The sequence below is a fragment of the Pygoscelis adeliae genome, unplaced genomic scaffold, assembly GCF_000699105.1.
Source record: "Pygoscelis adeliae isolate BGI_AS28 unplaced genomic scaffold, ASM69910v1 Scaffold306, whole genome shotgun sequence".
NCBI classification, from domain to species: domain Eukaryota; kingdom Metazoa; phylum Chordata; class Aves; order Sphenisciformes; family Spheniscidae; genus Pygoscelis; species Pygoscelis adeliae.
The window spans coordinates 560,721-584,337 of record NW_008825072.1 but is presented as its reverse complement, the minus strand read 5'-3'; the positions used below and the strand labels follow the sequence as shown (position 1 = coordinate 584,337).

The 23,617-nt window shown below is 47.4% G+C and overlaps 1 protein-coding gene across 1 annotated transcript in view; it reads left to right on the top strand.

Annotated features, from left to right (window-relative positions):
* Positions 1-7,288: 7,288 nt before the first annotated feature.
* SLC5A9 (solute carrier family 5 (sodium/sugar cotransporter), member 9) overlaps positions 7,289-23,617 on the top strand; it is a 23,578-nt gene continuing 7,249 nt past the window's right edge. Inside the window, exons 1-12 of the mRNA XM_009326601.1 lie at positions 7,289-7,416; positions 8,879-8,950; positions 11,441-11,545; positions 13,405-13,569; positions 16,177-16,282; positions 16,849-16,929; positions 17,713-17,918; positions 18,732-18,867; positions 19,776-19,883; positions 20,068-20,218; positions 21,433-21,601; positions 22,148-22,363. Coding sequence (XP_009324876.1) covers positions 8,936-8,950; positions 11,441-11,545; positions 13,405-13,569; positions 16,177-16,282; positions 16,849-16,929; positions 17,713-17,918; positions 18,732-18,867; positions 19,776-19,883; positions 20,068-20,218; positions 21,433-21,601; positions 22,148-22,363 — 1,458 coding nt within the window. The 5' untranslated portion in view covers positions 7,289-7,416; positions 8,879-8,935. The remainder of the gene's footprint in view (positions 7,417-8,878; positions 8,951-11,440; positions 11,546-13,404; positions 13,570-16,176; positions 16,283-16,848; positions 16,930-17,712; positions 17,919-18,731; positions 18,868-19,775; positions 19,884-20,067; positions 20,219-21,432; positions 21,602-22,147; positions 22,364-23,617) is intronic.

Sequence of the window (23,617 nt, the reverse complement as noted above, 5' to 3'; positions counted from 1 at the left end):
CTTCCCCTGCCCCACAGGAGCTTTCCAGGTGATAGTGCACCACATCCAGTTTTACCAGTCTTGGTCTAAGTTCCTCGTGATTCTCAGACAATGGATTGCAGGAGAACATCAAAGGAAACTGGTTGTTCCTGTAGTACCTACCAAACATACCCTTTGCAGGGGCTGTGAAGCACTACCTTACCTGCTTTGCTGTGGAGCATGACTGTCTCAGGCAGCATGACTCACCTCCTCCTGCCCTCTCCCTTGGCTGGCTGTCATCTGGAGAGGATGAAATGAGGTGGACATGTTCTTACTGCAACTTCTCCATCTCTTTTGCTTGTTGATTGATTATTATTGAATATTCATCTTGCTGGTGGTAGCTAACGGTCGCAGCAGACAGCCTTATCGTGCAGCATCCCCCTGAACACAGTAATTCATGGCTCAGATTGTAGGGCTTATGTGGCTTTCACTTCTTCCTTGGTGTTTCTCAGACCATCATTTCATTGTACTCCAAACCTGAACCATCTTTCCAGAAAAGCAATACCCAGAGTCCTAATACAAACTACAAGTAGATCTCTTCATGTCTTAAATTCATTAAAAATGTTCTTATAAAAAGATTTATTCCCAGGGCTTTTACCCATACTTCTGCATGGAGTTGGTGAAGACATTATGTAATAGCTAAATCTTCATTAGTTATATCTGTTTGCTTTGTGCCTTCATGACAATGATGAAAGCTGTAAATAAGTATATTGTCCCATCTTAACAAGGATAGCATATCCATCAGTAAAGACACTCTGCTGAGATCTTTGCAAGGCTGTACAGGCAAGTAAATTAAAGGGAGAACAACATCCTTCATCTGAAGTGTCCTTGTTCTGTCACTTAATGTTTTACCCTTGCTAATATCTTTCAAAGTCTAGCTGTTAGTCAGAAAAGTCACTCAGTAAATGTGACATATTTTATTCAGCCTAAGTCTACTTGGTCCTAGAATGATTTTTCTAGGCAGCCACAGCTGGAAGCGTGACTTGGAACTCCTCCTGTGGCTTCTCACCTTAGTTTCCCAGCAGGGCGTGTGAGGATGGAAGGGGCAACCACAGGAGTCACGGCAGCTCAGCTGAATGGAGAGGTGCAAACCCTTGTTTGGGGTGGCAGATGAGTCATCTGGATAAAGGCAGATGGGATGAGACTCCACTCTCAGTAATGTTCACTTCAGCCTAGACTGACTGGTTGGTAACACCATGCCTGGCCCAGGGCATCTCCTCTCAGCGACTGTCCCAATTAAGTGCAGCAAAAACTATATGCTAACTTGAAACTGCCCTGTATGTCATAGAATCATTAAGATTGGAAGAGACCTCCAAGATCATCGAGTCCAACCGTCAACCCAACACCACCATGCCCACTAAACCATGTCCCTAAGTGCCTCATCTACCCGTCTTTTAAATACCTCCAGGGATGGTGACTCAACCACTTCCCTGGGCAGCCTCTTCCAATGTTTAACCACTCTTTCAGTAAAGACATTTTTCCTCACATCCAATCTAAACCTCCCCTGGCGCAACTTGAGGCCATTTCCTCTCGTCCTATCGCTTGTTACTTGGGAGAAGAGACCGACACCCACCTCGCTACAACCTCCTTTCAGGTAGTTGTAGAGAGCGATGAGGTCTCCCCTCAGCCTCCTTTTCTCCAGGCTAAACAACCCCAGCTCCCTCAGCCGCTCCTCAGAAGACTTGTTCTCCAGACCCCTCACCAGCCTCGTTGCCCTTCTCTGGACACGCTCCAACGCCTCAACGTCCTTCTTGTAGTGCGGGGCCCAAAACTGAACACAGTATTCAAGGTGCAGCCAAACCAGTGCTGAGTACAGGGGCACGATCACTTCCCTAAATGTCAAGGCTGTCCTTAATCTACACACAGAAGACAGGGTCATGGGTCTGCAGTGCTCAGGCAGAAGCTACAGGTGATCTTTGGGATAGAGTGAGGAGGGGGTAAGCACTGGTCAGTGCCGCTTACTGGGAGAGGTCCATGCTCGCAGCTCCCTACTGAGGGGAAACCCCAAACAAAGCACATCCCATGTGAGCCCACCTGCCTCTGCACCAGCATTGCATGGCTGAGGCTCAGCAAACGCATCCTCTGCATGGCTCCACCCTGCCCCAGGAGCGGACAGGAGTAGTCTCCAGTGCATGGAGCTGTGAGCTTTCCCCCCTGGTGTGATGGGTGCACAAAGGAGCCTGCCAAGGTGCTGAGGTTCCCATCGAAACCAGCACCTTCCCTGGCTTGTCTGCACAGTGTTTATACCACTGCCTTCAGCACAGGTATCCCTGACTCACCCGAGGGTTAAAAAAAAAATAAAAAATGCAAGGAGACTTGAAGTGATGGACTTGCTCCAGGTTTATGGGACAGTCCAGGAGTGAAAATCAGAGTGTGGCCTGCAGAGGGAAGAAAAGAGCTGTGGTAGCACTGCCGCAGCTTCCCGGGGGTCTGCTCCTCTTCCCTCTGCCACGCCTGCTCCCCACTGCGCTGTTCCTCCAGAGCGGGCTCTGAGCTGAATAGCTTGCCTTTAAACATTAAATACATTTAAAGCCCATTCATATCAAACCAAAATTAAGCTGCTGGATTTTATTCAAGAGTCATTCCCCCTGAGAAAGGGCTGAGAAGAAAATAATGGTTAGCTGAATGCCTCACCCATCCAGCACGAAGAAAAAATCCCCCTCAGGAGGTAAGGTGAGAAGTCAGGCTTGGCTATCGCCTTGCCTCATTGCATTGTTATCTGTATATAGGCCAATTGCTCAATCCATTTAGAAATTCACTAATTGTCATTGGAGCTATTTGCTGACGACTGTGAAGTAGCTTCGTAATGAAGAGGAAGTCCATTTATTCGTTAACATTTGCGAAAATAATTACTTGTCACTTAACCGAACATCCTTTGCCCCAGAAACACTTGTTCTTCAAACAATGTAATTTCTCTCCATCAGCTTTTTTTTTTTTTGGGGGGGGGGGCTGCACACTTGGAAATGCCACTTACCATTTCCAGTCCCTGAAGGGCTCATTCTCAGCTGCTGTGACGTGAGTGAGGGAGCACACTCCACAAGAGGACACTAAACGTCCTGTCACTTTTGCTGCAAGGAAAGGAGAGCATATTAATGGTGCTGCAGGAGGCCTCCAGCAGGCAGGTTGCAGCTCTGGGGTACTGCTTAAACTGTGTGCTTTTACAGGGCTGCTGCTCCTCTGCAGCCTGCCCTGCACCTCTGCCGGGCATCCCGACGGTGCTGGGGGAGGCCATAGCTGCAGGGCTCAGCGCCAATGGGCCCATCTCTGTCCAAGGAGATGAGGCACACGAGGTAGCCCCAGTCCCGCTATCTGAGCTCCAGAGGCTGTCTTCTGCCCCTGGTTTGCTAGCCCTGCTCTCAGCCCTCACGAAGGCAAAAGAAAGACTGTATGAAGCCAGGCATGCACCAGGGAGTGAGTCCTGGAGGGAGGAGGAAAGGTTCTTTGGAAGGTAGAGGAGGGGAGGTAGAGGTCTCAGGAGGGGAACGTGAGGAGGATTGAGATCTGTATTTCTCAGCTCAGCCCTCTGTGCCCATTACCCCCATGAATACACCCAAAACCTCCACCAGTGCCTGTTCATGCTACAGGTGACACCCCACAACAGCTTTGTCCCCCATGCTCACTGGCTCCCCACCATGGCCAGCACTTCCTCTGCCACCACCACCGCTCCCACCAACACGGATAATATAAGCCAACCTGCCCCTTAGATTTGGGGAAGCAAAATTCAGCTTTGCCCACAGGACTGAGAGGCTTTGAGGTGCTCTGCCTGCTGGGGAAGATGGGTTTGCCGTAGCAGTTCATCAGAGCATCTGAGGTGCCTTGCCAGGTCCCCTGGAATAAGCGGGAGCAAACGAGTATGTCTCCCCCAGAATCAGTAGAGATCTGCCTGCTTGCACCTGCTGGGCTTATGCTGCTGTAATATCTTTCACTCCAATGGCTGCTTGCTTGTTTGTCAGCTGTGTTGAATTTTTATTGTTCCCAGGGCAAGGAGTGCCACGTCTCCTGGGGGTGGATAGCTGCTGATGTTGACTTAAGAGTCCATGGAGCAGGAGATAAGTGCTGCCCTGCTGCCGGGGCCCGGCGGAGCCCTGCACCTCGCACCGTGCTTCTTGCCTGGGGCTCCTGCTGTGGGGCTGGGAGCCAGGGCGAGCGTCATATAACACTGGCATGCGTCATCCCCTTGGCTGTGGGCAGGGACAGCAGCCACATCCCGGGGGGGAGTGCGGGAGGAGCACACCTCTGCAGCCGACCCCAGGGAGTGGGGAGTGGAGCAACTCATACCTGAACGGGACCAAGGGCACAAGGGCCACGAGCAGCGAAGAAGGGCACTGCCGCAGACACGCTCGAGGTATCATCCGCGTTCGAGGTGCAGCCGCTGCAAACCTACCCAATTACACCAGCAATGGGATTGGCCACTACAGCTTGGGATGATCCAGTCAGTGTAATAACACATGACAGGTCCTGCCACCACAAGCCAACGTCATTCTATTGGATCCAACAGACTTGTGACAGCTCACAGCTGCTGGGAATGAATTATTAGATGTATTTACTTTTCAGGGGTGCAAGCTTTCAAGTGCTTGCAAGTGTTAATTGCTGCTGGTACAGCACCTTGGGTAAGTGGGGGGAAGGGATGGGTTGGGCAAGTACTTTGGGCTGGGGTCCCCACGGGGAGCAGGATTCCTGGTTTGGGAAGACCAGAGATACTGGCTCTGTTTGCTTCTTGGGCAGGTATTTGATGCGTTTCAAGATTAGGCGTCTGTCTTTTTGCTTTCGGTTGCTGCGGTGTTAAGAGGGGGGAAATGTGTGTGGGTGAGTGTAAATCAGCTCTGCGCAGGGAGAGCTGCCTGTTTACACCAGGGGATTTAGGCTTCCAGATATTTAATTTCTGGTAACTATACTTCAGCTTGTTGGAACATTTCAGTCTTGAAAAGCCTCTTGTGTATAATGAAGCTACAGAGAGGCGCCGCGCCCAGAGAGTCTCAGAGTGGGGAGCAGGGGTGGATGGGGGCCTTGCTTTGGCGGTGCAATTAATGAGCAAGCAGGTAGCCAGCACTTGCAAGAAAACACTGGGAGAGAGGAGGATGAAACAAAATGAAAGAGAGGTTTTGTTGCCTCCCTTGAAACCAAGAACAAGCAAAGTTCACCTAAGTTTAAAATGTCCCACCTGATATGTCATGGGGTGAGGGACCATGGATGGTGGAGAGTGGGAGAGTTAGGAGATGGTTCTGCTTTGAGGACCAGAGGACTGCCTGGAGAAGGCTTGCACCCCGCAGCCAGGTCTCTAATGGCTCTGCAAACCTGGTAGGAGCCTTGGGCAACCCTCCCAAAGCTGTCCCAACAAAGGAGCAAAGGGGCGGTGTGGCCCACATCCTGTGCCCTGATTCAGAGGATTGATGGTGTCAAGGAGAGCTGGGCTGGTGCTGGAGGGTCCCTACCTTGTCTCCACACCAGGCTGGTGCCCTCAGCTGAGGTATCCTGTCCCCCATTAGCAGGTATGTGATAGCTGCAGACAGAGGTAATGGAGGGACCTTTGCATCCGTGTCAGAGCTTGAGTCTTGGAGGCTGGTACCACAGTCAGGACCACCCTGTGTGTGTCCCATGTGTTCTCCTCTTTCTTTTAACATCCAGTTAGAGCCCTTTATGATTTCTTTTCTGACAGGCCCCAGGGTAAGCCCTGCTGAGCCTGCCAGGGTGGCAGCCCCAAACCGAACCTCTCCCAAGGACATCAGTTGTAGCCCCCGCCTTTGCCTGCTGGCCCAACCCACTGCCCTGTCTTCTCCTACAGCAGCATCCCCTCCATGGGAGCACTAGGAAACATCTCCAGCATACTTGTGATTTCCCTGGTGCTACTGCAGGTGGAGAAAGTGAGGCAGGGAACTGACACTGTCTTGGAGGGGCATTCACAGCACTGTGGGCACTCAGCAGAAAGGAGAAAAGTAGCTCTTCCTCAGTCAGTGGAGAGAGAGGAGAGATATCTCCAGAGGGCAACCTGGGCCAGCCATGGTCTGGAGATGTTTGTATTTATAAACTAAGGAGGAAATGGATGCCACAAGCCCCCATGGCTTTGAGGGTGGTGTCAGGAGACAAAATCTGTGGGAGGCGAATATCTTTTAGCATCATTAGGAACCACACTGAGAAGCCAGGTCTGTGCCCGTCTGCCTGTTTCAGGCTCTTGGGTTATGACCATCAACGGAAGCACCTGCAGGGACCATCCTGGACTCCTCCCAGCACCTCTGAGCAGGGCCCTGGTGCAGAGGGAGGTGGAGGCACAGGTCCTGCCTGGCCCCAGCATTAAAAGGTGGAGGAGGGTGAGATATTCCACACAGCTGAGAAATGACTCTGCTGCACCAAGCAGCTGGAGGGATGGGGAGGAGGACCTGTGGTTTGCAGTTTGCTGCTGTGGTAGGGGACAGCCCCCTCCTACCTGCCCATGCCTCAAGACAGCTGCTGCTCCTGCTGCCACTGCAGCTTTCCCGACTCACATAGGTGACCTGGCATTGGCTCTGCTTGTCACACAAACAGCTTAACTCCTTCACTGCTGGCCACTTGCACACTGGAGAGCCTGCCAAGAAAACTCAGCTATCTCCTCCCTGCACTTCCTCCTGTTGCTATCTGCAAAGTGAATGTACAGCGTAACACGTGCTCCCTGTCTGCTGATCATCCGCAGGGGCTGTGGGTCTCTCTGCAGCACAGAGTATCCCTGAGCTGCAGCACAGGATGGGGAAGGAGGCAGCACACGGCTGCACCGAGTGAGGAAAGGGGCACCGGTGCCCTTGCCTGCGTCTGGTCCTGCCCCTGGGGGGTGGGTGCAGGTGCTGCACCCATCCTGCACAGATCGGTATCCTTGCCACCCGCACCAGGACGAAAGACCAGCTGCCCTCTATGGCAGCTCCTTTTAGGAGGAACTTCCCTCTCTAGGACACTGCGGAGAAAGTGATGTGAAAGAGGGGTGGAGGACAAGACAATGTGACATTTATCCATTTGCCATCCCAGTGGCTGTCACCAATGGGTAAACGGGCAGGAGAGGGGACGGCTGGTAAAAGGGTGCAGGAGCACCTGGAGGGTTGCTCACACCACGGAGCTATGGGGAGGTCCTCAATGATGAACCATGGAGCCAAAGCTCCTGCTGGAGAACATTAGCCACAGTCCTGCCTGGCTCCCACTCCCCACTCACACCTTCTCTACCCTGTTAATTATTACAAGGGAAGCAATGAAGGCCAACGTGCACCAAAGTCCAGTGTGAGAGAGAAATTCAGCAGTTTGCTTGCAGCCATGAGCCAGCCAACCCCAGCTGCCACGGAGCTGCCCGCGCTTCCGGGGGACACAACAGTGGCCTTTGGGGTGGCAGACATCATCGTTGTGGTTCTTTACTTCGCCTTTGTCCTCATCGTCGGGATATGGGTGAGTCCCCAAGGTGACTGGGTTTAGGTCTGCCTGAGGTGGAGAGCCTTTGATCCTCTCTGGACCCCTCCTGGGTACAAAAGTGTTTGCCTGCAAAGGGCATCCTCTGCACACACCGTTATCCCATGTCCTATTGAGCAGGTTTGTGGGGTGACAGTGACCTTCCTGTGAGCAGTCACCCCTACTCCCACATAGGGAAAACCAAGGGGTCATTCCCTGGAGGTTGTTCTTGGGATGATGTCTACCTCCCATGCTGCAAAGTAGTCTCACACCAGGGTGTGGGCAGGCAGGGGGCAAGGGTAAGAGAAAAGCTGGGGCCGAGGTGGAGAAGACTGAAATGGGACTTTAAAAAGCTTTGGAAAGATTGTTAGTAATTATTTGTTCATGTTGTTTTGTGAAGGCCTGTTTCATAGAGACCTACAATCTTCTGGTTGGCTGAAGTGTTTTTTCGCAGTCCCAATGGGTACATTCAGGAAGAAGTCATTAAATAGGTACAAGCAGCTTCTTTCCAAAGCTGGACTACCAGAAACCTGCACAAAGAGAGACAGAAGCAGAGTGAAGCCTGGCATACTTAACAAGTACACAAAAAATTTTTTGGAGCTGATGCTTAGACCAGGCATTCAGGCTTCTCCTGGCTTGATGGCAGTGCTGCTCACCAGTCTGGGTGCTGCTCACCAGTCTGGGTGCTGCCATGTGCATAGGCATTTTGCAGCAAACCATTTTATTATGGTGCCGACTGCAAGTTCCTGGTTGCTGCAAACAGCAAGCACAGTCAGCCTCAGTCACATCGGAGGGGCTTGCTGGCCTATGGACATCTTATTGCTCTTGAAATCCCCGCAGTTCTCATGCAGTTCCCAGATGGGGTTGCGTGATGTGGCCATACAAGCATGGGGCTGCTGGAAACCCTGAATCCACAGCAGTGGGAAGAAGCAAGGCAGCAGGAGCTGCAGCAGTGCATTGCTACCCATCCTGGAGTGCACCTGCATGTCATACCCAAAAGCAGTCCTTGATGGCATCCCATGGGATACAAGGTTGTCCTCTGATTCTCACCCCTGTGCCATGTTCTCCCTTATTTGGCTCTGAAGGCATTTGCTAGGGGTGCTGGACAGTGAAGAGGGAAATGCTTCCTCTTAATGCATACCATCATCAGAAGGTGGGCAGCCTTTCTTGAAAACATGTATCTTCACATGGCTGAGAGCAGCCAAACCCCTAGATTTCTCAAAATCAGATGCCTTTCACAGGGGCCTTGCTTCACCCTGCATCAGAGCCATGCACTACCTGTATGTGCTGCTCTGAGTAGGGTGAGCCAGTTGACTGCAGTGACACCCAAGGGAGTAGGACTAGGGTGGTGCAAGGCGTTGCTGACAAGATGTTTCAAGGCTACTGGGACGGGCATTGAGTCTGACTTGAGGGCAGGTGAATGGAGGAAAACACTTTTTTTTTTTTTCCCCTGTGCTTCCAGTCATCAATACGAGCAAGCCGGGGGACCATTGGAGGCTATTTCCTAGCTGGACGATCCATGACCTGGTGGCCTGTGAGTGAAATGCATCCCTCTGTTTCTCATGGTTCAAAAGCAATTCCAGATGTAAGGAGGGCAGGTCTAGTGAGGGGACCCAGTCCATACATGTTTTGACTGTAGCCTTGAGATGAAGAGAATCCAGCAGGAATTTTTTTTCTAATGGGCTACAGCATGGAGCTGCCGGGCCAAAAGGATAGTTCAGCATCTTCAGGTTTTTTCAACTCTTAATTTCTCTGCTGAAGTCAGCAATAAAAATGTTCATATTGATGGAAGTGAGGGAGTGCTGACTGCCTAGCTGGGTTTGAAACTCTTTGGCCCCAACTCACCAAAGATACTGTTGTCCCCAAGCCAAAAGAGCATTAGGTAATCTAGGAATGTTCTGTCCAGTAAAAAGGCATTTAGAGACTGAAGAAAAAATAAGCCCAAAGCCCAGGACTTTCTGAGCCCTTGTTATTTAGAGTAAAGTTGAGATTATTGACTAACGATGTAAAGGATATAAACTTCAAACCACCGAAGTATAAATCTTCACTATGAAGAAAAAAAAATCTATTGAAGGCGCCTTTTCTTGGGAGTGAAAGGTACATATAAAGATAATTTAAAGTTTGAAAGGAATAAAAATGCCACAGGAATAAAGATCCTTCTCAGCCAATGCCAGACTCTAGCACCATATATCTCTCCAGTGAGTCGTGGGTAATGGAATGCACTTCTCAACCAAAACACTGTATTTTTTTTTTTCCTTTGGATGTACATTGCCCATAAATTCACTAGGCTAGATTTTCAACCTCTTCCATCAGAGACACATACACCTTTCTAAAATCTGTTATTTCTTAAATGTTCTTTACACTTCTGTCTCAGCCAAGACATTTAATGGAAAAGCTTAGCTTGATTAGGAGTGGAAAAATTAAAAGATACTAAAATAGAACATTTTTCCCCCGATATTGTTCTTTTTTTCTTTTTTTTTTTTCTTTTTTTTAAAAAAAACCAAACCCAAAAACATTCTCATTGCTTTTGGCTCCAACCACAGGTGGCTGCAGAGTCTGTTGGGTACAGGTTGGCTCTTGGCTCTCCTGACTTACCATTCTAGGTTCAAAGCAACCTCTAATGCTGTTCACTTTTCAATTTTGTTTGTCAGAGAGCTGATTCGACCTCTGCAGCACTCCTGCAGGCTCAGCTCCTCCTGGTCTTCACCTTCAGTACATGACCGGCTTACATGTATTTTTTTTTTACAGGGGTGAGAGATTTCTGCTGTGTGTTAGGCAGCCTCAACTAAACCCTGCTATTACATTGCTGCTCCTGTGCAATATATCTTCTGTATTTCTGTGACTGATATAGATATCAGAAAAACTGTTTACATCTTTTGAGAGCACCAGTCCCCACCTCAGTTGCAAATTCATGTTGCAGCAGCCAGCTCTCTAACAGGAGTTTTCTTAGACAGACAAGAAGGCAGAACTGATGGCAGGAATCAGTGTGGGTGTTGATGCCATATTAATGTTTTACCTTGCTCAAAGGTGAGAAGCAGATCAAATTCCATCGTTCTTTATTTCACATTTAGCAGTACTAAGGAGAGAAAAGCTCCTTGTAGGCAATGTGGCTAAAAGCAAACTTTCTCTGGAGACAAAAGGTCTAGACTTGTCCTTTGGGTAACTTCTCATTTGACCCTGACAGAGATTTGGCGTTGGCATACAGAAAGGAGGTGAGGCTTTATGCCAAATAAAAGTAGTAATTAAGTCAGATGGTCTTTACCCTGTTTAAAGCACCTTGTAGCTTGCATTCTTCCAATTAGGGTGTCAATGAGCCGTGGTAGGGACAGCCTACCATGCCTACAGCCTACAGTTAAAGTTAACCTGAGGCATTAGTATTTTCCAGCCTACTGCAGAGCTGAATATCTTTGAACCTATGTGTAGACATTAAACACAAAAGGCCTGCATGTTTCTAACATCGTCCCTGCTATGGTTCAGGAATCTCCTCCCTTAGAAGGAGCTCCAAGAGAGCACTCCTGTCACCCTAGCTGTGTAAACCACCACATGCATGTTCAGTGCGAGACTTAAAAGAGGCTGGGGTGTCAGCAAGACATGGAGGGGTAGAGCAAGGGTCAGCAACGTTGGAGAAGGCACGTTGCTGGCTGAGTAACAAGGGAATGGAGAAACCCATCAAGTTTCATGGCCACTGAGGTATCTGTGGCCGCCACCAGGCTTCCCTCACCCCGCTGTAGTCTACATAACAAGCGTGTATCTCAGGAGAACCATTGACAAAGTGAACTCCAATTCTGAGATTAGGCTTTGCATTGGAGTGGGGGCAGTGGAAGGGAGCGGGCACACCCACTTTAAGATACAAAACCATAGTTTTCTCTAAAAGGAAAACCCAGCTCTCCATTAGAAAACCCAGCTACCTACCTACAAGGGGTTGAGGCCCTGGGGAAAGATAGTGCCGGGGGAAATGCTTGGGCTGATACAGAAGTTCCTCAAGGTGACTTTCTGGGTTTTGTGCCTGTGCCATGTGTTTCAGATTGGAGCATCCCTGCTGTCAAGCAACGTGGGCAGTGGCTTATTCATTGGCCTGGCGGGCAGTGGAGCAGCTGGGGGCCTTGCTGTTGGGGGCTTTGAGTGGAACGTAAGTCAGTTATGTTGTCAGCTAAGATGTCACTTTTTACAAAGGGACCAGGGGTTTGTCTCCAAAATCAGATGCTAACAGTATGGGCAACTACAAGTTCTCAAGCCTCAGGAGAGAAGCCTCCAGACGCTCAGACAGCCTTAAAAACCTGAGATCTTTATTTTAGTTTAAGTGCAATCCTCTAAAAGTATTAGTTCTTTGACCTTCCCAGAAGCACATGGCCATATTTTTAAGCTTTAGTCTGCACTCATCAAGATTAAAATAAAAGATAATGAATGCTGAAAAGGCACTTGGATAATCACAGGATTCTGGGTACAGGGAGTTTGAAAAAAAGCAGCACGTGCTCTTAAATTCAGTGTAAAGCCATGAGAATTGGCAGCACTGCATTCACCTGTTAGCTGCCAAACTGACATCTCTGGGGTGAACATCTGGGTGTGAAGGCAGATCTCATTCTGCCCTATTGAAGTGGCCTGGAAAATTGCCACTGACACCACACAGAACATAAAAACCAGGCCCTTTGTTTGTGATGCTAATGAAATTTCTCAGCTGCACTGATGAGGAGTGAGATTAGTGCCAGCCTCACAATAAACATCACTCACCTAACTCTAAATCTCTTGTCTATATCAGCAGAGACTGTTAATAGTGCCGGATACTTGCCAAGTACAGGCAAGGCCCACCAAAAGCTCTTTCCTGGGATATCTATTCACTGCACTGTTTTTTTTCTAAACCATTAAGATCACCTTTAAGTCCTTCGTGAAGAAACCAGAGCCTGTGTTCAGCCTGGTGCATGTTGGACATACCAATATTGCTGTATTTTAAGTAAGTCTATTCAAGTCATTTTAGAAGCCCATGAAGACAAGATTGTACGTCAGGGCAAATCTAACTTCATGAGTTTAGATTCATTTCTTTCAGATTGGAAAGGGACCTTAGATATGCCATTATTCTCTCCCTTTGCCATGGGACATCACTCAGCTGCAGGGATCATATGAGCATCTTTTACCTAAGCCAGTCTCTGCTACTGCAGGAGCCACAGCTGTTCTCCTCAATCACTCACAATCTCTGCTTACAGGGATCAGTTTCATTTCTGATAACTTAAATACTAACTGATCAAAGTAAAATCTGTACTAATGCACGGTACTTGGATGAAAGGTAATGGCCTGAGACAGCCAGGAGGTGAGGTTTGATAATCCAATGGCTTTTATTTATGTTCAAGATCTCCTGTTTGGGCTTTTGCTGGGTTTCAGAGAAGAAATACATGATGGGAGATGCCTTTACACTTTCCAAAAGACCCTTCACCTGTGGCAAAGCAACTGAACTGCCCCTTTATCTACCAGCGGCAGAAGCACATCTGCGTCAGCCTGCAAGAAAAACATCCCGGCAGAGTCTTGCTGTTGCTTATTTTTATGCTCCGCAGGGACAGTCTGCTGCCTCAGCCTCATCACTTGCTAATCAAGCAACAAACAGATGCTCCCATCCTTATCTGAATCACTTAACTCTTCACTGCCACAGCATCAGTGGTTTCAAAGGCCACCAAATACAACACCATCTTGCAGAGATCCAGAGCAACAGAATATACCGTCTTGCCCAAAAGACCAGGAGATGGAACAGGATATGCCACCCATGACAGAGAGACACAGGGCTTAGGAGGATAACTTCAAAAGCTTCTAATTATATTGTAATAATTCCTCCATTTGTCATCTCATCTTCTGAGCAGGGAGAAAAAGTCAGACTGCTTCCCAAATATATTGCATGGCACTGTACCCTTTTGGCTTTCTTAGGATGTCCACTGAAAGAGCAGAGGAGAAGGACGTTCCCATGTGTTGAATCATGTGCCTTTATTTTCTCTGTCTCCTTAACAGGCTACCTGGGCACTTCTGGCTCTCGGCTGGATCTTTGTGCCTGTTTACATTGCAGCAGGAGTGGTCACCATGCCTGAATACCTGCAGAAGAGATTTGGAGGGCAGAGGATACAAATCTACATGTCCATACTGTCCCTCATTCTCTATATATTCACCAAGATATCCGTATGTATCAAATTGAACACAACCCTTGTGTCTAGGGCAGGGGTAGGTCATCGTGGTACAATGGAGGGCTGCTCAGAGAGAACTCAGATGTCCTTGAAAGGACCAGCTCAGCTACCAGAAACAGTAGCGGTGTGTTGTGTGCTGCTTTGCTCAAGTAAATACCTGCCTCTGTATTGCTCATGGAGACCTAGCTTAAGAGAGAAAGCCCTCATTAAACAGCAATGCACGGTGAGAACTTTACACGGATATGGCAGCTAATTACTAAACAGTATAAGTACCATAAGCTGTCTGCCTGCCTTTCCTCTGCTATCAGATCAAACCTTAGGCAATATAGACAGGGGAACTACAGTGTTACCCCATCTGAGGATCTGGCTGGCTGCATCTTGTAGATGTGAAATTCTCTTAAATGATCATAAATCTGCTGTTTTTCTTGCAGCTGAGTTTTCAGCATTAGGTATGTTATGGTTATTCCTCTCTCTTTCTGTCACTTGTGTTGTATAAAAAGGGTATGGTGAAAGGGAGGTAGGTTCTGGCTTAAGACAAAACTCAGCATCTTTTCTGGATTGTTTGTAGCATTGTACCCTGCTGGTAGACAAAAAGCAATGTAAGGTACTGGGTATTTCCCTTCATTTAAATGCCGTTAATAAAGAGGCAGAACTTACGCTCAGAGATTTGCTAAGAACCACCTGTGCCCTTGGAGGGAGAGGACTGTATTTCAGAGTCCATTACAGGGACTGAAAATGTCAGTCCTTTGTCTCCAGGTGATTGTCCCATGGCCAGTACAAGTCAGTTTTCACTAGACCCTACTGAAGTATTTAGATGCCAAATTACCTTGGAAGTCATTGACTGGAGATAAGGCGCCCATGTGCCTTCTGCAGCTGGCTTCAGGGTCCTTCTCCCAGGTTTATTATGTCTCAGGTCCTGGGAGGTGTATTAACAGGAGTTCCAGGCTGGGAATATGGGATAGATTTCCTCCTCTAATGGCCAGCTCTTGGTCATGTCACCCATTGCTGTCACCACTGCCTCCAGGAGATTTGCTCTGTGGGATTGAAGCATTGCCCAGGATGAGGTCTTGCAAAGAGGCATTTGAATCCTCTTTACCCATGAGGGGTAAATAGAGGATCTCTCCTGCAACAGCACCACAATGTGCACAGCTACACAGTCAACGTATGTGGCAAAAACAGACCAGTCTTTCAAAATGACCTTCAGCAGAGCAGTATTTGCCAACGTCTTTCAGAGCAGGACCCTTGCCTCAGTCATCGCTGTTTCATCTCAGTGGTTTCTCCTCTGTGCAGCTAATTCACGCGTGGCTGACGGATGTGGCTGCTGGAGTTTATGGGCATGACAGGTGCTTTCTATTAAGCAGTGCTATTGTTTGTAGAGAGCTCATTTAGCGGCTGGCTGGACAGCAGGCAGTTGGTTACAAGAAGGATTTTTCTCTCTGTGCTTTTTGCCCAAACATAGATTAGCAACTAGGGCATTGCAGAGTCTTCCCTGCTCGCAAAGAAAAGCAGAGATCTCAATAAACAGTATTGTCAAAGGACTGATCCTGCATGGCTACAGAGGTGCTTGTATTTCCTGCTGGGAAGTCAAAAACCAGAAGACACAGTGGTTCCTGTGGTGTACTGACAGTGTTTGTCCTGTCTCAGGGGTGCAGAGGTCAGGAGTTGCACTGGGTGCTTGCTTTTAAGGTGCTTATTTCAGGCACAGCAAATAGAAATCTTGCCCCAGCCCTTCTGTCTCCCTTGGCAAATGTCTTTACCTGTCTCTCACCCCATACCAGATTTGCAGCTGTCCTTCAAATTGATTTCCCAACATACACATCTCCCATATCACCTTCTGCATTTGAATGATGTTTAAGTCCTGTATAATTCCAGGTTTCACCCAGTTTCTGGTTTCACTCTCTCTGCTAGTAGATCCAAACAAAACAAAGCCGATGGGTGTTTCTGTATTTCTAGTGAGGTCCTCAGCAAGTATAACCTGTTTTTCTGGAGTCATTCTAGTATGCTGAACTGCATGAATAGAAAAGCAAGCTGTTGACCTTTTCAGTTAAATAAATCATGGCACGAGACATCAGTGATTCTTTAGGGGTCTTTCAAGCAGGAGTGTCTCACGGCCACTAGGCCACAAAGATGTAGTCTTGGGAAGAACCCGGTCTCTGCTATTTGCCCTCCTTTCCCTCCTGTATCTGCCTGTGGATGCATTGGCTCCTGCTCCCCACAGATGTCTTCACAGACAGCAAAAGGAGTGGTAGTTTCAACCAATACCTGTATGTGCCAGTGAGGATTACATGCCATGAAGGCTGCCTGTAAGATAGTCTTTTGGTTGCTTTGTAGTCCCTTGGTGTGGGACCTTGATTTTCATCCTCCTGCTGCCCCAGCTCCCAGATGCTGAGAGCTCTGACCGGGAAGAAAGATTTTCCTTACACCGAGAACAAGAAGGTTCACAGCCAACATCCCCATGCTCTCTCCTTCTCTTCCACTTCACCTTCGTGGTGTCCTCCCTCGTCAATGCTTTCAGCCGCAGAGGGCTGCAGGCTGCTTTATTAGATTTCACTTGCACGAAGCACTACTAATGCCAGACTGCCCTTGATATTTTTTATTCCAGACAGACATTTTTTCCGGAGCATTGTTCATCCAAATCTCTTTGGGCTGGAACCTCTACTTGTCCACTGTGGTCTTGCTAGCAGTGACTGCTGTCTACACCATAGCTGGTAAATAGCTGATTTTAAAAGAAACACTATGAGCTGGAGCCTAGGATATAAGTTTCCCCTTTCCTACACAGGGGAAAGTATTCAGGTCCTGGTCTGAGGGAGAGATTCCCCCCGTGGCTGATAGTACCTGCCCTGTCGCTCCCAGCTGTTGGAGACCTCTAGCTATTCCCCTCTCCCCTCCTGGCCCAAGGATAAACTGGTATGGGGGGAACATCACTGTTTTCTAGAGAATTTTCTAACACTACCGGCTCTCTCTGTGCAGATAGTTACCACTGCCTATATTGCTCTTTTTTTTCTCTTTTTGCAACATTAGCATCTTTAGATATTAAGATGCTGAACTGCATCCAAGTCCTCTCATGAATGTGGACAAGCCCTTCAGGCCATTCCTCACAGAAGGGCTTGTGGCAGCTATAGGCTCCTGGGGACCAGGTCATTGCCAGCTTCTCCCAGTGGGTCTGTCCTGAAATCACAGGGCTGGGCCCAAGGAAAACCTTTTTCCAGGTGAGGTACCTGTTTCGTTGTACATGGTGACGCACTCTGCCTGTTGCATCTGGTTCTCCTGACAGGTGGTTTAACGGCTGTGATATACACAGATGCGCTGCAGACCCTGATCATGGTGCTGGGAGCTTTGGCCCTCATGTTCATAGGTAAGGGGAACCTGCAGTGGCATCATACACTGGTTTAATGGTCCCAAGGTCATTAGACCTTAGCAGGGTACCTCACCCTTTCATGTATGGTGCAGAAATGAGTTTTAACCACTTTTACAGAAGTGGTGCCAGCACAACTCTCATTTGCCAAGTTGTCAGACTTGCTTCATTCTTTGCACTAACTGTGTGGAAGTGAGGTTCTGGATAACCACCTCGCTGGTTTGGGTTTGCCTGGGGTTGCCAAACAGCACGAAACACTGCGTTCCCAGAGCCAAATTCAGCTCTCGCTATGCTCATGTAAATTCAGAGTAATTCTGCTCACTTTCCCTGTTGACTTTGGGAGTTACTGTGCATTCATCTGGGTGTAACTGAGCATTATAAAAAAATAAAAAAGCAACAAGGAACTGACCATCATTAGTCTTTGCTTTAAGCCTTCTTGGCAAACAGAAATACAGCTATATCTTGTTTAATGTCATACCTTCCTGCTTCAGCTCTTGGAGGGTGTATGAGCAAAGACTAGATGCTGAGGACATTGCGGGCATTAGGATCGTGGAGGTTTTTCCTGCATTGATCCGCTTCCAGGATGCACTGTCAAAACCACAAGGACTCTGGGCAAAATCCAACTGACTCCTATAGAAATCTTGACTGCCAAAAGCGACGGTAGAATGAAAAGAAAGGAGATGAGAGGACGATAGGAGGAAACAAAAGTAATCATGAGACTCAGATAAGGAAGTAACTTTGCAGGGAGCGCCAGACCTTAAATCACTGGCATTTTCTTTTCAGGATTTGAAAAAGTTGGCTGGTATGAAGGACTTCAGGAGAAATACAGCACAGCAATACCGAAGATCATAGTCCCAAACACGACCTGCCACCTCCCACGTGCGGACGCCTTTCATTTGTTCAGGGATCCAGTCACAGGAGACATTCCTTGGCCTGGCCTTATATTTGGCCTCTCTGTGCTGGCTCTTTGGTGCTGGTGCACTGACCAGGTAAAGAAAATCTTTTCCTCTCCAGGCAAACCACCACACTATTATTTCAAGTCCACTCCTCAGTTTGTGGATCTGTCAGCTGAAACATGACTGTGTCTCACTGTGCAGGAGTTACTACCTTTTTACTGGTCTAGACTAGAATATCTCACTCCTTCCACCTTCTCGCAAGCTGCTAATTTTGTGCACTTCTTAGTGCAGAGAGAGCAGGTTATTTTCTTCTGTCTTTATCCCACTGTGGGCTGGTGAGTACCAGGGCTCTTCATGCAGTTAGCATGACAAGGATATGAAAATGTGGATCTGGAGCTGGCTCTGCAATGACCTTGTGTAGACCGCCAGATAAGTCATTCATATTCCCAGAGGTCTCACGTTTCTTATTCCTTTCCAAGCTACAAACAAGGAAAACTATTTGTTTCTCAAGACACGGTGCTTTTGTGCTTTAAGATGGGATAATTATGAAAACCCACCACTGAACTTTTACCAAAACACCCACAGTCTGCTTCATTCCTTGTCTCTTGCTGCCGTACAGCTGTTGTCTCCAGTCCTCAAGGTAGCTTCATTTCAGTCAAGGGCGAAATGATTCCTGTAAAGGAAATTTCCACACTGCCCTCTCCTATAGCCTGTGCACTGAGCTCTGAGCAGTGGCAGCAGGCTGCAGTCAACCGAGATGGGAAAGTTGCCATTGGCATGCAAAACACCCTGGGATCCTGCTGGATGAAAGTCATCTATGAGAACAAGAGACAGAGAGAGGATGGATCCTGCTCTCTCTGTAGTGCTTCTGTTTTACTCTCTGCTCCCTTTCTGCACCAATTGCAGGTGATAGTCCAGAGGTCTCTCTCTGCCAAGAACCTCTCCCATGCCAAAGGTGGATCGGTGCTGGGAGGATATCTGAAAATCTTCCCTATGTTTTTCATTGTCATGCCAGGAATGATCAGCAGAGCTCTTTATCCAGGTGAGTCTTTCCATGTTCCTTGCCACAGGGCTTTATACCTGCCATGACCACTAATCCCACACAGGTCCTCCAGCACTTTTACACCTCAGAAACTCTGCTGTCCTGCAGGCACGCTTGTATATACTCCTATTGTACACTGATGTTCCCATGCCCTTCCTCCACTTCCAGTGCTCCCACAGTGGCAGAAGTAACTGGGACATATGGGGCATATTTTGCCATTGGGAGCATATAGCTCCATGCTGTGGACATGGCATGCATCTGTCTATCTGGAGGAAATCAGTGAGATGAAATACATGAAGGACTGAGATTGTCTTCAGGTCCTATGGATTACTTTTATTAGGTATTTGATGAGAGTTTTAGCAATCATCTGCCACACAGATTCATGCAATTCTTGGTGGATGATGCAAACCAGCCCTCCTTTGTGAAAGAGCAATATTTCCCCTCATGTTGTCATCGCTGGTTTCTCCAGAGCATGCCACTTCCCAGGAAGAATACCCTGGTTAGGAGGACCACTCCTGGAGGAAGGTGTAAGTGTCCTGAGTGCCTCTCTCCCAGATTTCCTCAAATAGGAGTAACTCAGTCTGCAACACCCTTGGTAACCCGGCTGACAGGTTCATGGAAACAGTCCAGTTCCCACAAACGACAAATCGTCAAGGATTACAATTATGCAACATCCAGGAGAGTTATATCTGTACCCTGAACAGAATTGCAAAATGTCATCTCAAAGTTTCACCTTTATTTTATGATGTAAAATGTTCTTCAGCCCCATTCATTCTAGCTGTATTCCAGCTGCACCTCTGAATTTATACAAAACCACACAAGGCGTCAAGACTTGTTCCCTTGAATTAAACAACCTATGGCTCAACAGGGTATAGACTGACTTCTTGTCATTTTCCTGTCTTCTACAGATGAAGTGGGCTGCGTGGACCCGGACATCTGTAAAAGGGTCTGTGGGACTGCGGTGGGTTGTTCCAACATTGCCTACCCCAAACTCGTGATAGAACTCATGCCCGATGGTGAGAAACCTTTACACTTGTGGAGGTGGGCTTGAGCCATGCTCTGCCTGAGGGCATCAGACTGCCCTTATCCATCCTAAGGCCAAGGAAATCTTACTGCAGTTACCAGACATAGGGATGAAAAATCAGTGCTGAGAGGCGAAAGGTCTAGTCCTGATTTTCCTTCCCTTTTTTGCTCCCCCAGGGCTCCGGGGTTTGATGATTGCTGTGATGATGGCAGCCTTGATGAGTTCCCTCACCTCCATTTTCAACAGCAGCAGCACTCTCTTCGTTATAGACATCTGGCAGCGGATCCGCAGAAAGGCTTCGGAGCAGGAGCTGATGATTGTGGGCAGGTCCTTACATTTCTTTATGTCTCATTGCCCTCATCATCTGTTTTGAGTGCAGCATTTACATCCTTCAGTCTGGACTCACTAAGAAAAATCTGGTGCCTAAAATATAGAACAGAAATGCAGGCTGGGAAAGAGCATTACATTTTCCAGCTTCGTCTCAGATAGACCTGGTCAAAGAGAAACATTGAGTGTACCACTGAGCTAGGTAGATCATTGCCTCTCTCTTTGCTAAACTTAACATAAATAGTGCCTTAAATGTAACTTTTAGAAAAGCCAAAGGTGTTCTGGAGTCACTGTCACCAGAGGTCTTTAAGAACATGTTATTTTTGCATCAGACAGGAGTGATACATTGCAATTACTCTTTTTTTCAGGGAAAAGTACAGAGGGCTGGGCCTCCCAGCTCTCTTTCTCTCTGCTAAGTTACAGTGCCCTTTGCAAGCAAGCTTTGGTACTGCATTATATCAGGGGCATATAAAGTTCTCCTGATAGCAGAACGTAAGCTGCATTTTGCCTGTTTGTGGTGCTTTTACTCTCCAGTCATAAGCATTATGTTTCTAAACTTTATTGTGGAGTGGGTGAAGGCTGCAAGCAATCTCATACTCCACCACTGTAGAGTAGTAAGAGGGAAAGTACCTCTTGTTCAGCAATATGGAGAAACCTCTATAACATACAGTGCAAAGGTGAAGGAGGGTTATGGTATGCACCTGAGACCCCAGAAGCAATTTTAATAAGCAGCAAATGAAATGGAATTTGACAAAGGCATGAGGCTGAGCATGTTAACTGCTTGGAAAGGTGGCAGTAAGATTGCTGCTGCAAGCTTCCAGCTCCCTCTCTCTGTTGCATCAAAGAGCTAGTCTTCCGAAGAACGTATCACTCTCTAGGACACACCAGGTTGAAGGGCTTGCACTGATCCAGCTCATGGTGGGATCCACCATGCCCTTGTGGATCTCCCATGCATGTTGACTGGCAAGTCCTAGCTCAGCTCGCTCTGAAATCTGTGAAGTTAGCTCTGGGAATTGGTTGAACTGACTGTCTAGAAGAGAAAAATTTTCTCTTTTCCTGTGTACACAGGGAAAGGTTCTTCTTGAGAGTGATCTGTGGATTTTTTTTCTTGGGAAATTCTGAGAGTAATTGGAAGTGTGTTTTGCTGCAAAACTTCATTTTCAGGTGGACTCCACCACCTGCAGAGCTAATATAATTTTGTCCTCATCTTCCAGAGTCTTCATCCTCATCCTTGTAGTCATCAGTATTCTCTGGATCCCGATCATTCAATCAGCCAACAGCGGCAAGCTCTTTGACTACATTCAGTCCGTAACCAGCTGTCTAGCCCCACCAATCACAGCTGTCTTCATCTTGGCAATCTTCTGCAAGAGGATTAACGAGCCTGTAAGTGGAGGGTCAACAACCAATTGATATACATATTTAATTTTATAAGATAAATAAATAACTCTCCCCTCACTACCTAGCCTTTGAGACTCTTTAAACTTAAAGTCGGTCCAGCCAAAGAGTGACAATTAGACAGCCTTTCCCTGGCATTCATTAGTGGATTTTAGCCAAGTCTCTAGTGTATGTCTGTTTCCAAGAAGCCACTGCAAGTGGTTCTTCTTGGCAGTCCCATTTGAAAGCACAAAAGGCAATGTTGTTCCAAAGTTGACACTCATCCACAGGGATGATGTGGCAAAGTCTAGTTGGAGACATGTTGCTAGGAAGAGACTCTTGCATTGTCTGTGCTCTGACTGTTCCATGTTCAAGGGCAGAAAGAGAAAACGAGGATTTTTAACTGAAAACATCCTCCTTTGATGCATGTCATTGTGGGTTTCCATCAGGCATAAAATGTCTTAGTCTAAGAAAGAGCAGAAAAGAAAAGGAAAGAGAAAACTTTAAGCAAAGCTAACATGCAGTGACCTTTTCTTTATGCTTGCCTTTTCTCAGGGTGCTTTCTGGGGCCTCATCGTTGGGCTAGCCGTTGGTCTTGTTCGGATGATCATTGAGTTTATTTATAGCACACCATCTTGTGGTGAGGAGGACAGAAGACCAGCTGTGCTGAAGGACTTGCACTACCTCTACTTTGCCCTCATCCTCTGTGTCCTCACTGTGATTGTCACTGTCCTTATTAGTGTCTGCACCCCACCGATCCCTGAAGAAAAGGTAAGTGACTTGCAGTGGCACCCTTTTCTCAGAGTCCCCATTTGGTTTCCAAAAATCTCTGAAATCTGTCCTTTTCTTTTCCTCCCATGGTTAAGAAATGGTGTGTAATGCATATGCTGCAAAGAAGCCCTTGCTCCCCAGCTTTCTATTCCCCAGGTTGCATAGTGTTAATGCTTCCCGAGGCACTGAGCGCTTCAAATTGAGTGTGAGTTCCCATGCTGTGCCTAGAGTTGGGCAGACACCACAGCCCATCATAACTGGAATAGAAAGAAAAGAAGAAGGGGAAGGAGATGAAATCATATTACAGAGCACTGCTGAGGAGGAATTAAATATATCTAATTGTAGCATCTACCCTGTTTCAGCAGAGCCAGCATCAGTCTTGCAGGCAAGCAAGATTAATATCTTTTACAACATGGGCATTTAGGAAAATAACATTTTGTCCCAATATGATCTCAATTACATTTAATAACTTTGAGTCAGGCACAACTTTCTTTTACTTAACACATTAAAATGGTGCAGAGTTGAGAGGCTTTATATAATAAAACCGTAAAGCAACTCTTCCCAGTCCCAAGTTTTAAAGTAGCTGTCAATATAAAAACCCTGCCATCTACCTCCAAACAAAGGTTTCTGGATAGATTTAAAAGACCTACTTTTTTTCCTGTCTAACTACATGAGGAAATGAGGGTGATGCCATCATAGCATTTTCTATCTGTTGCTTCCTCATAACTTGTAAAGCATTAACTGGTTCCATCAATGTTTGATTGAATGCTAGTGGTGTCAAAGATTCCCAGCTCCTAAAGATTACATGAAAGCAGGTGCTCAGATAGAGGAGAGGGGGAGGGAGGGAGACTGTCTTTGTGTCTGCTTTGAGATAAAGTCTCGGCTTTTATTAGCTATCAGAGGATCCACATGGGAGAGAGAAATACTGGCAAGGAGGCACCATTAGTTCTGCTGCTTACGTTGTTCACTACTGCTCAGAGGTGGCCAGATGGTTGCCAGCAATTAATTACTGTGGTTTAATGAGTTCCCACTCATCATCTGACCTGTGATAACTAAACATGTGCAGTGCTCCCTGCCCACAGCAATAGCAAGATAAGATGCATTAACATAGCACTGGAAAACAGTGAACATCATACCAACAGTTCAGGAAATGAAGAAACTGGCCACAGCACCTACAGGCTTTTTAGTCTGACCTTGGAGGTATAAAAACATTTAAAGCACGTTTTAATGGGGGAGTTCAGGATGAAGACCTAC